This window comes from Nansenia antarctica (genome assembly GCF_963989245.1).
Source record: "Nansenia antarctica genome assembly, chromosome: 3".
In the NCBI taxonomy this organism is placed as follows: domain Eukaryota; kingdom Metazoa; phylum Chordata; class Actinopteri; order Argentiniformes; family Microstomatidae; genus Nansenia; species Nansenia antarctica.
Window position 1 is genome coordinate 34,094,617 of NC_137688.1, and position 14,731 is coordinate 34,109,347.

The window sequence follows — 14,731 nt, forward strand, 5'->3', positions numbered from 1 at the left end:
TGGAGGGGCGGTAGAGGCGAGGTAAAGTGGAAGACGTGAGGTACCACAGAGATACAACAGTGTTCTATATCTATGTGAGGTGAACAGTGTTCTATATCTATGTGAGGTGAACAGTGTTCTATATCTATGTGAGGTGAACAGTGTTCTATATCTATGTGAGGTGAACAGTGTTCTATATCTATGTGAGGTGAACAGTGTTCTATATCTAGGTGAGGTGAACAGTGTTCTATATCTATGTGAGGTGAACAGTGTTCTATATCTATGTGAGGTACACCAACATTGTGCATAAGTCTACATGTGCATTTATGTACGTACACAGAGGCCCACTAACACACAAGTACTATTACTGTAAGACACTTACCCATCACAGAGAGGAGAAATAGACCCCACTGCATGGCTGGTGGTTGGGGCTTCATTCAGGCCTCCACACCTGTCTCCTGTCTGTACAGATGAAATAAGAACATCTACAGTGCTGCCTCCCACGCTCTTCAATCACAATAGTTTGTTATAACTATAGATGTCAGTTTGACATTACCATTCAAAAGTCCATCCAAAACATATAATTAATACCAAATAATTAAAATACCTTATCATGTAGCCTACATGGTGATTCTTTAATTTCACTGGGTTTTAAATCGATTCACTTGCATACATGGTTATGGCACAATTGATAGACTTAATTAAGTAATTTCCCCTTCATCCAGCAGGTAGGGGGGGGGGGGGGGGGGGGGGGTGTGTGACAGTTGAGCAGTCTTATGTCCAGCAGGTAGGGGGGGGGGGGGGGGGTGACAGTTTAGCAGTCTTATGTCCAGCAGGTAGGGGGGGGTAATACTCTGCGACCGTTTGCTAGACGAGAGAACAGGGTGTCATAATTGTCATGTTAGTCTTTGGTTCTGATGCAGTCTCAGGGTTTGGGGGGGGGGGTCCTACTGAAGGCCTGATGCAGTCTCAGGGTTTGGGGGGGGGGGGGGGTCCTACTGAAGGCCTGATGCAGTCTCAGGGTTTGGGGGGGGGGGGGGGGGGTCCTACTGAAGGCCTGATGCAGTCTCAGGGTTTGGGGGGGGGGGGGGTCCTACTGAAGGCCTGATGCAGTCTCAGGGTTTGGGGGGGGGGGGGTCCTACTGAAGGCCTGATGCAGTCTCAGGGTTTGGGGGGGGGGGGGGGTCCTACTGAAGGCCTGATGCAGTCTCAGGGTTTGGGGGGGGGGGGGGTCCCACTGAAGGCCTGATGCAGTCTCAGGGGTTTGGGGGGGGGGGGGTCCTACTGAAGGCCTGATGCAGTCTCAGGGTTTGGGGGGGGGGTCCTACTGAAGGCCTGATGCAGTCTCAGGGTTTGGGGGGGGGGGGGGGTCCTACTGAAGGCCTGATGCAGTCTCAGGGTTTGGGGGGGGGGGGGGTCCCACTGAAGGCCTGATGCAGTCTCAGGGTTTGGGGGGGGGGGGGGTCCTACTGAAGGCCTGATGCAGTCTCAGGGTTTGGGGGGGGGGGGGGTCCTACTGAAGGCCTAATGGGCATGGCTCACCACTGTCACACACATTGTACATCTCATTTTCATTTAACAAAATGTGAATGCAAATACCACTTGATTTCAATGACATCACTGCACCTACAAGGTTTAGAGATGGATATCTTCAACCTTAGAATTTACCAATGACACACATATACATCTCATTTTCATTTAACAAAATGTGAATGCAAATTTAACTTGATTTCAATATCGCTGTAGTGCTCAAGAAATGACCTTTCATGAGAGCAACATCACTCAAGGTAGTTTTAAACACGTTTGTAAACAAAACAACAAAAGCATTAACAATTGAGTGACAGGTCGATGTTGTTTTGGTAATGATGAGGTAAGACAGTTGTTCTGCTCTCCTTGAAGTCATATTCATAATGATCAAGGATTGTTTTATAAACATTCTGAAAATATGCTGAGATATAGATAAATATGTTACTAGTTGTTACTAAACAGTAAAACAAATGCTTAGACAACCCAATAGTCAAATAACCTAAAATACATTAATTATAACATATATCCATATGGATAGGTATGGAGAAAAGACATGGATAACTATTTTGAGTTATTTAGAAGGTCACTCACCGGTATATTAAGTAATATTCATAATAGATCATATTCATAGATCAAGGACTGTTTTAAAATTCAGAAACTATGCTGACAGTGGTTTAAAAGAAAAATGCAAAATCAATATGTTACAAGTTGTTAATGAACAGTAAAGAAATACTTAGACGGCCCAATAATCAAATCATCTAAAATACATTAATTAGAACATATATCCATCTATCTACTGGTAAATGAGAGAAGACAATGATAACTATTTTGAGTTATTTAGAATCAGGTGTATCACTCACCTGTATCTCTCTCTGTGGAGTCCTTCTCTCTCATGTGTGTACCTGTGTGTGTCTCTCTCCTGTGTGTACATGTGTGTGTCTCTCTCCTGTGTCTACCTGTGTGTGTCTCTCCTGTGTCTGTCTCTTCAGGTGTTCTCTCTCCTTACTTCATGACATACCAGTATCCTCTTGGCACCATGCAAATCCCTCCGGCCATCTTATTGATTCAAGGTTTAATGTTAAAGACGGCCCTCATTTGTTGCCACTTTGCATTGGAAAGTCTGTCTTTCATCATTTATCTGCCATTGATGAATGTCTCTGAAAACCATTCGTCTTCTTCAGTGTAACATTGAGTGTTACCACTCAAGAAGACGAATGGTTTTCCCCTCAGGCCTACTTTCATAAAGATGTTAAGCCATTTTCAATAAAACTGTGTAGCGTGTGTTATGGGCAACCGTATGAATGAATGAAGGAAGGAATGAATGAATGAATAATAGTAATCGTATAATCGTACAATATGTACGTATAATAATAGTAATCGGACAAATGGACAAGACGCCTTTGCTAATACTTGCTATGCTAAAACATGCTATGCTAAAAACATGCTATGCTAAAACATGCTATGCTAATTCATACTATGCTAATTCATACTATGCTAATACATGCTATGCTAATACATGGGACCGAATAGACTGAAGCTAATTATGTTTACAACAAATTCCACCAGGCTAGTTAGCTAGCAGCTGTAGTATCCTCTCCCCTGCCTCCCTAGCTGTAAAGAAATAAAAATAATAATCTGTGCCCGAGTTAATCAAACAAACTGTGTGATAATAGCACAACAAGAAGGATAGAAGTTTTAGTGGAGGATTGCTTTTCATTCGTTCTTGCCGATTTCAAAAAGGCAGATTCCATGTCACTAGCCGTCGACGAGTCCTGTGATAGAACCAACATTGAATAGCTTTCTGTTTTTGTATGTTTTTTTTTCGAGAGGAGTTGCTATGTCTGATCCCATTACATGGGCACACTACAGGTGAAATTATTTTTACAGATTTTTTTTTTTTTTTTTTATGATTTGGAGAAAAGCAAAGTTTTAGGAATTGTGACGGACGGCGCTCCGGCAATGACTGGTCCTCAAAAGGGTCTGGTAAGCAGGCGTGCTGCCATTAACCCTGCACTCACACTGTGTGTGTGTGTGTGTGTGTGTGTGTGTGTGTGTGTGTGTGTGTGTGTGTGTGTGTGTGTGTGTGTGTGTGTGTGATATTACCTGACATTTAGCTTCTAAAAATGGCCGGGGAGGATGGGGGCAATTACAGTGTACTCAGAGCTCTCTCTGTCTCTCTCTAGGACTCCCTATGTCTCTCTCTCTGTCTCTCTCTCAAATCAGTTTTGTGCACAAAATGTGGGACGATGAAGGAAACTATGGATACTGTGATGCGGCTCGTCAACTTTGTAGTCTACAACACAGAGCTTTCAGGGCTCTATTGGAGGGTTAGGGTTAAGGACTTGCTGTTGCACAATGTTGTACGTTGGCTACGTGTTTTCTTTCCTGAAAAGCCAGAAGACACAAACCTGTCTTGACTTTTTGAATGACAGCAATGCTACATTTACGATGTCACGGTCCTCCCACCTGAACCAGTTCAATTTGCAAATGTAGGGCAGGAATCACCCTGGTGCTGACCTGTACAAGGCCGTTGAATCTTTCCAGCTCAAACTGACAATTTTTTGAGAGAGATCTGCATAAGAGAATGCTCCACTGTCCTCACCTCCAGCAGCACTGCGAGAAGAGTGTAGTGGTTTTATATCATGTTATACTGAGAAATGTAAGTCTCTCAGTTTGGCGAAGCTAGCACTCAAGGAAGGCCCATTTCCTTCCTGTAAGGCAGTGGTCTTCAACCGGGGGTCCGCGACCCCTAGGGGGTCCGCAGAGGTACTGCAGGGGGTCCGCCAATTTTTTTCTGAATAATTTACCATTTTCACCAAAATAATTTGGCACAATTAAAAAATATAACAAAAGTTATATTGAGTAAACTACAAGCATCAATAGGCAATAATAAGCTACTTTTGACGAAAAACTATTTACAAAATAAATTATTCCCATGGAGCAGAATCGAACGTTAGCCGTTATAGCAAGCTAGGTGTTGCGAACAACAGAACATGAACAGCGGAACAGAACAACAGAACTACATTGAAGTAATAGTCAATAATTAGCATATCGTTAGCGATCAATATTTAGCATAACAATACTAAAAGTAAAAACAATATATTATTAGTTACTACTATTAATTAGTGAAGCAGGATGGATACATTTGTAACAGTAACGAGACCTCGAGCTCGAGATCCAACGGCTACTCCTTCCACCTCGGCCCCAGCAGCGCCTGCCCCAGGGGCAGATAAACGCAAAAGAGAAAAGTCCCGAAAATATTCAGAAGTGTACCTAAAGTTTGGATTTACTTTCAAAGAAACCGAAGGAGTGGAATTGCCGGTGTGTGTTGTTTGTGCGGCGACGCTCTCAAACGAAAGCATGAAGCCATCAAAGCTGCAACGACACTTGGAGACGAACCATGGCCACTGACAAGATAGAGCACTGGACTACTTTCAGGCTCGTCTGCACTCTCTCCAAGGCCAACAGACAATGATAAGAAAATCTGCGAAAGTCGGTGAGCTTGCTTTGAAAGCCTCATATCAAGTTGCTCTTCGCGTTGCCCAGTGTAAAAAACCATACACAATTGCAGAAGATTTGATATTGCCTGCGGCCACTGATATGTGCAAGACCATGTTTGGGAATGATGGATATGCAGAAAAGTTGAAGACTATCCCGTTGTCAGACACAACAATTGCTCGGCGAATTGGTGAAATGGCATCGGATGTGAGGGTGCAGTTAATTGAGAAATTACAAACGGCGGCGGCATTTGCACTCCAGTTGGATGAATCAGTGGACATGTCCAAAGACGCCCAGCTCTTGGCATTTGTGCGCTTTGTTGACCAAGACGAAATGTGTGAAGAGTTCTTGTTTTGTAAGAAGCTTCCTGAACGCACAACAAGTGCTGAAATTTTCAAAGTGATTGATGACTTTTTCGGTGAAAATTACTTAAGTTGGGCAAAGTGTGTCGCGGTGTGTACCGACGGTGCGCGCGCTATGACTGGGCAAAAGAGTGGACTGATGGCTGAGTTTGCCGACGTTATGGACACTGTTGTAAAGGCTGTAAATGTTATTAAGAAGAGTGCCCTACAAACTCGCCTCTTCGCTTCTTTATGCGCCGCTACAGGAGAGGAACACACTTAAAAATGTTTATTACATGTGGGGGTCCCTGTTCTGGTTGTCTTTCGTCCAAGGGGTCCTTGGGCTGAAAAGGTTGAAGACCCCTGCTGTAAGGGATGTGCCAAAATCTGTGGCGCAGTGAATAATTCTGACTATGGACAGGGCCATAACTTGTGTAATCACAGATTTGTATAATATGATTGGTTCCCAAGAATAGTGACCTCATGACCAAGGACAGGTCTATAAATATGAGTCGCACCCATCTTTGGGGGCTTTTTCTGCTTGCTTCTTGCTATTGGTCTGATTATTTATCTCTGCACTCATGTAAACTTGGCTTAATAAAAGGCCTCTTTGGAGACAATTGATCTAAGCTCTTTGTGCTTTGTAAGTTCTACTAAATCTATTAAGAATCAATTATATCCACAACAAGAGCAACACTTTACCTTCTTGTGATTTTATGCATCTATGCTTTTTCTAAAATGTGTTTTCTTTTTCCTTTCCTAAACACCAGGGGAGCCTCCCCTCCTACATTTCGTTGTTTGGTACCTGTACGGTAGCAATGACAAATAAAGTCCATTCCATTCCATTCCACTCAGGCCGCTCCACAGACGCTTGCCTTCATGACGCGACTGATCGAGAAATTCACTCTTCTACTCTTCTCAACAATTTGGACTAAACTGTGACAATGTTCAGACAATAACAACCTCTTTATTTACAAGTTGAGGTTTAGAAAGATTTACATTTACAAATTAGTAAAAAGAAAATATTTCTTTGCAGAGTGAAAAAGTTAAGGATCACCGAGACAGAGGTCATGAGTGATGATAATCTCGTAGAAAGGCAGTTACAATAGATCTCCTTGGTCTCTTAATAATGACCCCCGCCAGCCAGCCAGCCAGCCTCTCCCCCATCAGCTCAGGTGCAGGTCTAACTCAGTAATGACCCCCCCAGGTATAGGTCACTCCTGACATCATCAGTCCAGGTCCAGATCACTCCTGACCCCCCCTCTAACCACCCCCCCCATCATCAGTCCAGGTCTAGATCCAGCTCTGTGGCCAGGTTGAGGTAGAAGAAGGCGTAGACACACAGCACAAACCCCAGGATGGCAACAATCACCAAGACAACGTCCTGTAACAACAGACAGAGAGGACAGAGAAACAAAGATGTTAGACCGAGATCCCAAACACCAAGACGGACCCTACTCGCTTTTATTCACATCAAAATGTGCAGTTCACTGAGGAACGTCATAGGGATTTGAAGAAAAAATTAAATAAAATAGGTAAAATACATAAATAAATAAATAAATAAATAATATTTTAAAAAGGCCTGAGTTTCTATTTGGAGTTTTGGGGGGAGGAGGAGAGGTAGAGGAGTAGCGTTTGATTTCAAACGAGGTCCTCCTCTTCGACAGCAGGGGTTCTCATTAAGACCCGTTTAACAACCCTCTTGTTCTCTGTGTGCGTGTGTGTATGAGCATGCGTGCGTGCGTGCCTGCGTGCATGGCGGGAGGGAGAGGAGGGAGAGAGGGAGGTGGTCTAGTCAGGGGAGAGAGAGAGAGAGAGAGAGAGAGGGAGGGAGGGAGGGAGGGAGGGAAGGAGAGAATGAGAGAGAGAGAGGAGGGGGAGGGAGGGAGGGAGGTAGTCCAGTCAGGGGAGAGAGAGAGAGAGAGAGAGAGAGGGAGAGAGGGAGAGGGAGGGAGGGAGGTGGTTTCTCATCGTCCCCCACAGGGACACTTAATCCAACCTTTGAAAACACATCCCCTTAAAGTGTGACAAAATGCATAATTCATGAGGGATATCAATATTCACGATTCACGGGCTAATCTAATTGGATTAAAGAGCTGCTTAATGAAGGCTCATATTGCTAAAAGCGGCATATATTCATCTTTCCGACCGTTCCGCCTCACTGCTAATGTCCTCTCTGTCCGGAGACTCAGTCAAGCAGCTGAAACATCTCAACAACTACTTTTCTGAGTGAAAATATAAACCCAAGACAGGACGCTGACCAGGTTCCTTTAGCGACGTAGATGGAATAACCCCCAGACCTAACTATATATACACCTATACATAACCTAGTTCAAGTGTAGGTATCTTCATTACTCCTATCTTAACTAACGTGGTTAGTCCGGTAGATCTCTTCGGTTAGCTGTAATGTGGGTCATCATGCTTCGACCAATCAGGGGGAGAGTTTGATGACAGACAGGAAGACGGGAGGACAGACAGGAAGTGACCTCACCCTTATCCCTGGAGCGCTCCTCTTCGCCTCGGCCTTCAGTTTGGTCGCCTTCAGAGACGATCTGGTCTTCTGATAGTCATGTTTACCTGGGGGGGGGGGGATAGGGTTAGAGATAGGGATGCACGATATTATCGGCCCGATATTGGGAAATTAATGTTATTAAATATTTATCGGTTTTATTAAATTTTAGCCGATATAGAGATGATAATATGAAGCCGTAAATATTTCCGGTTCCGGTTGTAGCGCTCATGATGCTGCGCCTGCGTACAGCCACGCAGTGTAGAGACGAGAGCGAAACGGTGTGGACATTTTTTCAGAGTTTCTGAGGCAGAAACCAGAAATTCCCTGCACCATAATACCAGTGTACTACAGCGGTAGAATGACAGTTCGATCGTTTTTTAGACTCTGATCTATTCATACAACAAGGGACGCAGCACTTTCCCGTTTTTCCCATATTTGTCAGTGTCTTTGAGCCTCGGAAAAGCGCTATATAAATATAATGAATTATTATTATTACTGAGTCATTTCGAAGAGAGCGACTCAGCCAACGTTGGACCCGGAAACACGTTACGACTTAACAACCGAATTGATTCATTGTTATTGTTGTCCGGAGGTAATCGGCTATCGGTTTACATGGCTTGTAAATATACTTTCGTTTTAGGACGTGTTCAAAAGCAAGGACTGTGTGATCATCTAATTATGTGTAGTTATGTGTTTTTAGCATGTTGATGTTCTATCAGCATGTTGTGATGTTATTAAAATACAGTTTAAACTTTCGTAGTGCTGTGCTTTGTTAGCCGCTAGCTATTAGCAGCATTTGTTTCCGGTTTCCTGGATGACAGCCTTTCTTACCTTCAGGTGTGCATGATCTACAGGTTATCAACTGTGAAATTATATCGGTTATCATATCGGTTCTCATATCGGTTATCGGCCACGAGAAGCGGGTAAACATCGGTTATCGGTATCGGAAAAAATGCATATCGTGCATCCCTAGTTAGAGATGATCACACGCACGCACAGTAATGTATTTATTCTTTTATCAGAATATCCCTTCGTCACTTTAATTGGTTTCTTAATTGGCCGCTTCAGAGGAGAAACTCACCAATCTGTTTACGGTATTGGTCCACTGGTGCCATAGCAGCACCCGCATCCTTCCTCCCCATCTTCCTCCACCGTTCCTTCCTTCACCTGGGAAAAGAGGAGCAGAGAGAGACAGACAGACAGACAGACAGAGACAGAGAGAAAGAGAGGGAGACAGACATGAGACAGAGAGAGAGAGAGTCAGAAACATCTGATATATATAACTCCGTCAGAAAGAATGATGTATACTATATATAATCTGCTACTAGTTTACAATGCATAGGTAATCCACTACACAGCCTGTTTAAACCAACGCTGGACTAAACCACCACTGGTCTAAACCACCACCACTGGTCTAAACCACCACCACTGGTCTAAACCACCACCACTGATCTAAACTAGGGATGCTCCGATTTATCGGCCACCGATTTAAATCGGCCGATTTCAATCCAAATGACTCGATCGGTGATCGGCAAAAATGGCCGATCGCAAAAACCGATTTTTTTTATATATTTTTTTGCCCCCTGGGGAAGACAAATAACTGAACAGAAAACATAGGAGGACGTAACAGTATGTAAACCATGAAGGCCACGTTTATGATGTCTTTTATACAGCCATATCGACTGACTTGGGCTTCAGGCCCTAACTGGGTGATAGGCCAGACTTTTACTATGCCATAAAAATGGGTCTGCGTTTGCTTGGTGCCTAATGGATCAAAACTTTTGTCTAAAAAGCAAAAAATATGTAGGCTATCCAGTCAGTAGGCCTACAGTTATGTATTTTTTGAAAAATCGGTATCGGTATCGGTTGATCTTGAGGAAAAAAATCGGTGATCGGTATCGGCCCCAAAAATCCAGATCGGAGCATCCCTAGTCTAAACCACCACTGGTCTAAACTAAGGCTGCCACGATTAGTCGACTAGTCTCGACGACGTCGACTACCAAAATCGTCGCCGACATATTTGGTAATCGCCGTAGTCGCATGTTTTTTTGGAGCTGAAATAAGCGTTTTTTTTTTTTTTTTTTTTTTTCCTAGCACCAGGGGAGCCGAGCCCCCCCTCCCAAATTTCGTTGTTTGGTACCTGTACTATATCAATGACAATAAAGACCATTCATTTCATTCGATAAGCATTCGTTTTCCCTGAAGCTGCCACTGGCTAGCGTCTCCCAGTGTCTTTGATGTACATGCGCAGTGTCGGTCATCCGGGGCACACGTGACTTCCCCGGAAAAACAAACAGAGAAATGTCTTCCTGTCCTCGTACCTCTAAAGTGTGGGAGCATTTCAACCACAACGTTGAAAAAAAGAATGTAAAATGTAAAATTTGCAAAGCTGAACTCGCTTATCATGGCAGCACGTCTATGATGCGCGAGCATCTAAAAAGGAAGCACGTTGTGGCAGATGACGAGGAAGACGATGGCTCGTCTCGGTAAGCTAGTTAGCTTGTTATTGGCTAACGATATCGTTACGTTAAAAGCCTTCTTACATTATTTTACGTTGTCATCAATGCGATACTTATCAAATAGCTAAAAATGTTGTCTTAACGTTACAGTGCTAAGAAGGCGCGTTCTACTATGAGATGAGTGAAGCAAAGCAAAACTTTTGTACTCTGTACAAGTATTTATTTTTGTTTTTGTATTCTTTTGGTTGCCTAGTGCCTAGCCTACCTCATTTTACTCAGCAGTTTGCACCCTCTACTACTCTTTACATTACATTACATGCAAGTGATGCCAGAAATATATCTGCAAAGTTCATTAAAATATCTATTTTTGAGTGAACAATCATTTTAATTGTCTTTATTTTTAGTTAGCACATGCCTACAACAACAACTAACAACTTCAAACTAAATTTAGAAGCTGATTTAGAAGATGATAGCTAAATAAGAGCGATTGAGTAATTGTGCGATAAGCTGTAATTTATGATCCGATTAGTCGACTAATCGTTAAAATAATCGGCGACTAGTCGACTATGAAAATAATCGTTTGTGGCAGCCCTGGTCTAAACCACCACTGGTCTAAATCAACACTGGTCTAAACCACCACTGGTCTAAACCACCACTGGTCTAAACCAACACTGGTCTAAACCACCACTGGTCTAAACCACCACTGGTCTAAACCACCACTGGTCTAAACCACCACTGGTCTAAATCAACACTGGTCTAAACCAACACTGGTCTAAACCAACACTCGCTGGAGGGGAGTTGAATACTGGTTTAGGCCGGTTTAGGCCGCTGAAACAGTCTATGAGGTTGTTTAGGGCCACACTTGCACCGTCGATTTAGCATAAGACACCACCCGACAATGTTGACATCCACAGTGTTATTGGTTAAGGATTTCAAAAGAGGTGGTAATGATGAAGCAGCCTCATTTACCGCATCGCCATTGATCAGTAATTACTTACCAGGCTCATAATTGGGCTCAAATTCTGCATTCATTTGATTATTAATTAGTTATTGAAGACCTAACATCCTTCTGAATCCATTGAACTATGATCTGGACATAATGTCATCAAGACATAATGTCAGGAAGGAACCGATGGATGCCTAAGAATTTTACTCTCTTATACTCGTCAACGTCGAGTCAAGGTGATACCTATCAAATGGCATCCTGCTTTTGCATCTGATCATCATATTTCTAATGTGATAAGCAGTTTAGCTTGGGTCTGCTGTTTTTGAGGAGGAAATCAATCAAATAGGGCTTTCAGCAGAAGAGGTTAAAGGTCTACAGTAGGGAGATGCAGAAGAGGCTTTTTGACAGGATGCATAGGGTAGGGTGCAGCGAAGAGCACAGGCTGCATTCGGTAGTAAAGGTTAGGACTAGGGGTTAGCGTTAGGACTAGGGGTTAGGATCTGGGTGCAAAAGGGCTTATACATTCACCCGACACGAACACAAAAATAGTTTACTGTAGACTACAGAGCCGTTTAATTCATCGTGATCATTTCCCTCATAGGCTATTCCGCAACAGACCCATGATTCTGAAATGAATGTTGCACGAATAACTGGCTAAAAAGGCTACAAGACGTCGTTACTTACTTGGCGGAATTACTTTGTTTATTGGAGGTGTTTGAGCATCGCCGAGGTGGCTGTCGGCGGTATTTGGACACGTATGGTAAAGATAGTTGACGGTTTGATTGTACTTCGCTCCAGGTCGATCCGGGACGCCAACACATCACGTCCTCAATTATAATTTCCTGGTTTACACCGTCGCTAACTGACAGACACACATGTTCTCCAATCAGAGACGAGGACTGGACAGACTGAACCAATAGTAGCGATAGAGAGGTGGGGCTCACAGACAACAACACAACCGTCGCGAAGTGACAGACACACGTGTCCTCTAATCAGAGACGAGGACTGGACAGACTGAATCAATAGTAGAGAGAGAGGCGGGGCTCACGGACAACAACACAAAGCACGCTCTTCAGCTGTCAAATAAAAACCGAGTGGCTCGTTCAAAAGAAATACGATAAAAACATACAATGAAATGCTTAATACGAGCTACCTCTCAACCGCCCAGTGGGATAGGAACCACAGATATTTAACCTGCTAGTTAGTTAAGTAACTCTGAGGTAACCACAGATATTTAACCTGCTAGTTAGTTGAGGTAACCAAAGATAATATCTGATAATAAGATAATAATCACGTCAATGAATTCAGCCCAACCAGGGAGTAGACCAGTCCTGGATGACCAAGCAGTAGACCTGTCCCACGGGGCTGAGAGAGGGCGGGTCCTAATCAACGCTCCAGCGTGTAATTATTCATTCGATTGGGATTAAAGTCCACGGCGCGCGGGAGGAGGCCGTATCATCAGCATAGGAAATGTGATTAAATTAATATGAAGGGGGGAAAAAAGGAAAATATGAACAGAGAGATTCTCAGACGGGTCACATGTCTGACGAGAGCTGTTTGAAGTGTCTCATTAGGGGCTCACTGGGAACCACGGGAGAAGGCCGTGTGTGTGTGTGTGTGTGTGTGTGTGTGTGTGTGTGTGTGTGTGTGTGTGTGTGTGTGTGTGTGTGCGTGTGTGTGTGTATGTGCGTGTGTGCGTGCGTGCCAGTGCATGTGTATGTGTGTGTGCGTGTGTTTATGTGTGTGTGTGTGTGTGTGTGTGTGTGTGTGTGTGCTTGCGTGCTTGCGTGCGTGCGTGCCAGTGTGTGTGTGTGTGTGTGTGTGTGCAGGGCCGGCCCGTCCTACAGGCCATACAGGCGGTCGCCTGGGGCCCCGAAAGACGGGGGGGGGGCCCACTCATAATAAAAAATAAATAAAATAAAATAATAATAATAATGTCATAAAATAAAAATGGTTTGATTAAAAGGTCGTCATGTCGGGAATTGTGAAACCTCGCAATCGAGCCAAACAAGTCTTGTTACTGTACAGTAACAGTAACTGTAGCCAGTGCAGAGAGGAGCTTTTCAAAGTTAAAACTAATTAAAACATACTTACGATCCACAATGTCCCAGGAGCGTCTCACTGGCCTTGCGATTCTCAGTGTGAATCATAAAATAAGTGAGAGAATCTCATACAATGATGTAATCAATGATTTTGCTGCTATTAAGGCACGTAGAGTCAAGATCTAATATATAGGCTACTGTGAGTTATATATAGGCTACTGTGAGAAATATACTGTGATTCATATTGAGAAATATACTGTGAACTACTGTGGGCTATACTGCCAAATCAGCGGTGGCTGGTGAGTTTTATAATTGTGTTATTTATCTATTTTCTATCTATTTTTATCTCTTTTTTTGGGAAAGTGTGAATGTTATGTTTATATTTGAAGAATATTTAAGAATATATTATCAGCGGTGGCTGGTGAGTTTTAATTTTTTTTTTAATCTATTTGCTATCTATTTTTATCTCTTTTTTTTTTTTTTTAAAGTGTGAATTTTATGTTTATATTTAAAGAATATTTAATAAATCCATATTTTTGTTGCAATTCTACCTGGACTGGATATACGATTTTGTTGGTTTGAATATTTGGATGTGCGTCAAAACCCCTGTCTTGCCTGGACGGTGGTTACTAAATAGTTTGAAGCCACTACAGGCCAAATTGAGATATCTGCCTAACTACTCTCCTAACACTGCTGATTCACTGTGCATTATTGCCATCAGCCTATCAGAATGCTTGTTACATTCCAAAATCACTATCTGCCCAAGTCATCTCTTTGACATAGGCATTGTTGACACTACCTACTAGGATGGCCCAGTGACCAGGTGATTTTTTTTACTACGAGGGGGGGGGGGGGGGGCATTTTCAAGATCTCGCCTGGGCCCCAACAGACCCACGGGCCGGCCCTGTGTGTGTGTGTGTGTGTGTGTGTGTGTGTGTGTGTGTGTGTGTGTGTGTGTGTGTGTTTAGGTGCGTGTGTGGGGGGGGGACATTCAATGCTAGAATTGTGATTGATATCCTTTTGATCTGTCTGTTCTGTTTTATGAGAAGAGCACTGGAGCATGAAGAGACTATAGCAGAGGAGAGAAAGAGAGATAGAGAGAGAGAGATAGAGACAGAGAGAGAGAGGGAGGGGCAGAGACTGTCTGTTTGCCTGTCTGTCTGCCTGCTTGCCTGCCTTCCTCCCTGTCTGCATGCCTGCCTGTCTGTTTGTCTATCTGCCTGTCTGTTTGTCTATCTGCCTGCCTGTCTGTCTGTCTGTCTGCCTTGCTGCCTGTCTCCCTCCCTGTCTGCCTGCCTGTCTGTCAGTCTGTCTGCATGCCTGCCTGTCTGTTTGTCTATCTGCCTGCCTGTCTGTCTGTCAGTCTGCCTTGCTGCCTGTCTGCCTGCCTGCCTGTCTGTCTGTCTGCCTGCCAGTCTGTCTGCCTG

The 14,731-nt window shown here is 43.6% G+C and overlaps 1 protein-coding gene across 1 annotated transcript; it reads right to left on the reverse strand.

Annotated features, from left to right (window-relative positions):
- Positions 1-6,302: 6,302 nt before the first annotated feature.
- Positions 6,303-12,067, reverse strand: triqk (triple QxxK/R motif containing). Its single transcript, XM_080525702.1, has 4 exons — positions 11,947-12,067; positions 8,939-9,024; positions 7,837-7,922; positions 6,303-6,729 (listed from the first exon to the last, which is right to left on the reverse strand). The coding sequence occupies exons 2-4, from the start codon at positions 8,997-8,999 to the stop codon at positions 6,628-6,630; spliced, it is 249 nt and encodes an 82-aa protein (XP_080381828.1). The 5' UTR covers positions 9,000-9,024; positions 11,947-12,067; the 3' UTR covers positions 6,303-6,627.
- Positions 12,068-14,731: the final 2,664 nt, after the last annotated feature.

What these genes read in the sequence shown, in the direction of transcription:
- triqk (XM_080525702.1), bottom strand. Translation starts at nt 8,999, where the DNA reads ATGGGGAGGAAGGATGCGGGTGCTGCTATGGCACCAGTGGACCAATAC. An exon ending in CCAATACCGTAAACAGATTG is followed by an intron (nt 7,923 to 8,938) that starts GTGAGTTTCTCC and finishes CCCCCCCCCCAG; the next exon opens with GTAAACATGACTATCAGAAG. An exon ending in GGAGCGCTCCAGGGATAAGG is followed by an intron (nt 6,730 to 7,836) that starts GTGAGGTCACTT and finishes CTGTTGTTACAG; the next exon opens with GACGTTGTCTTGGTGATTGT.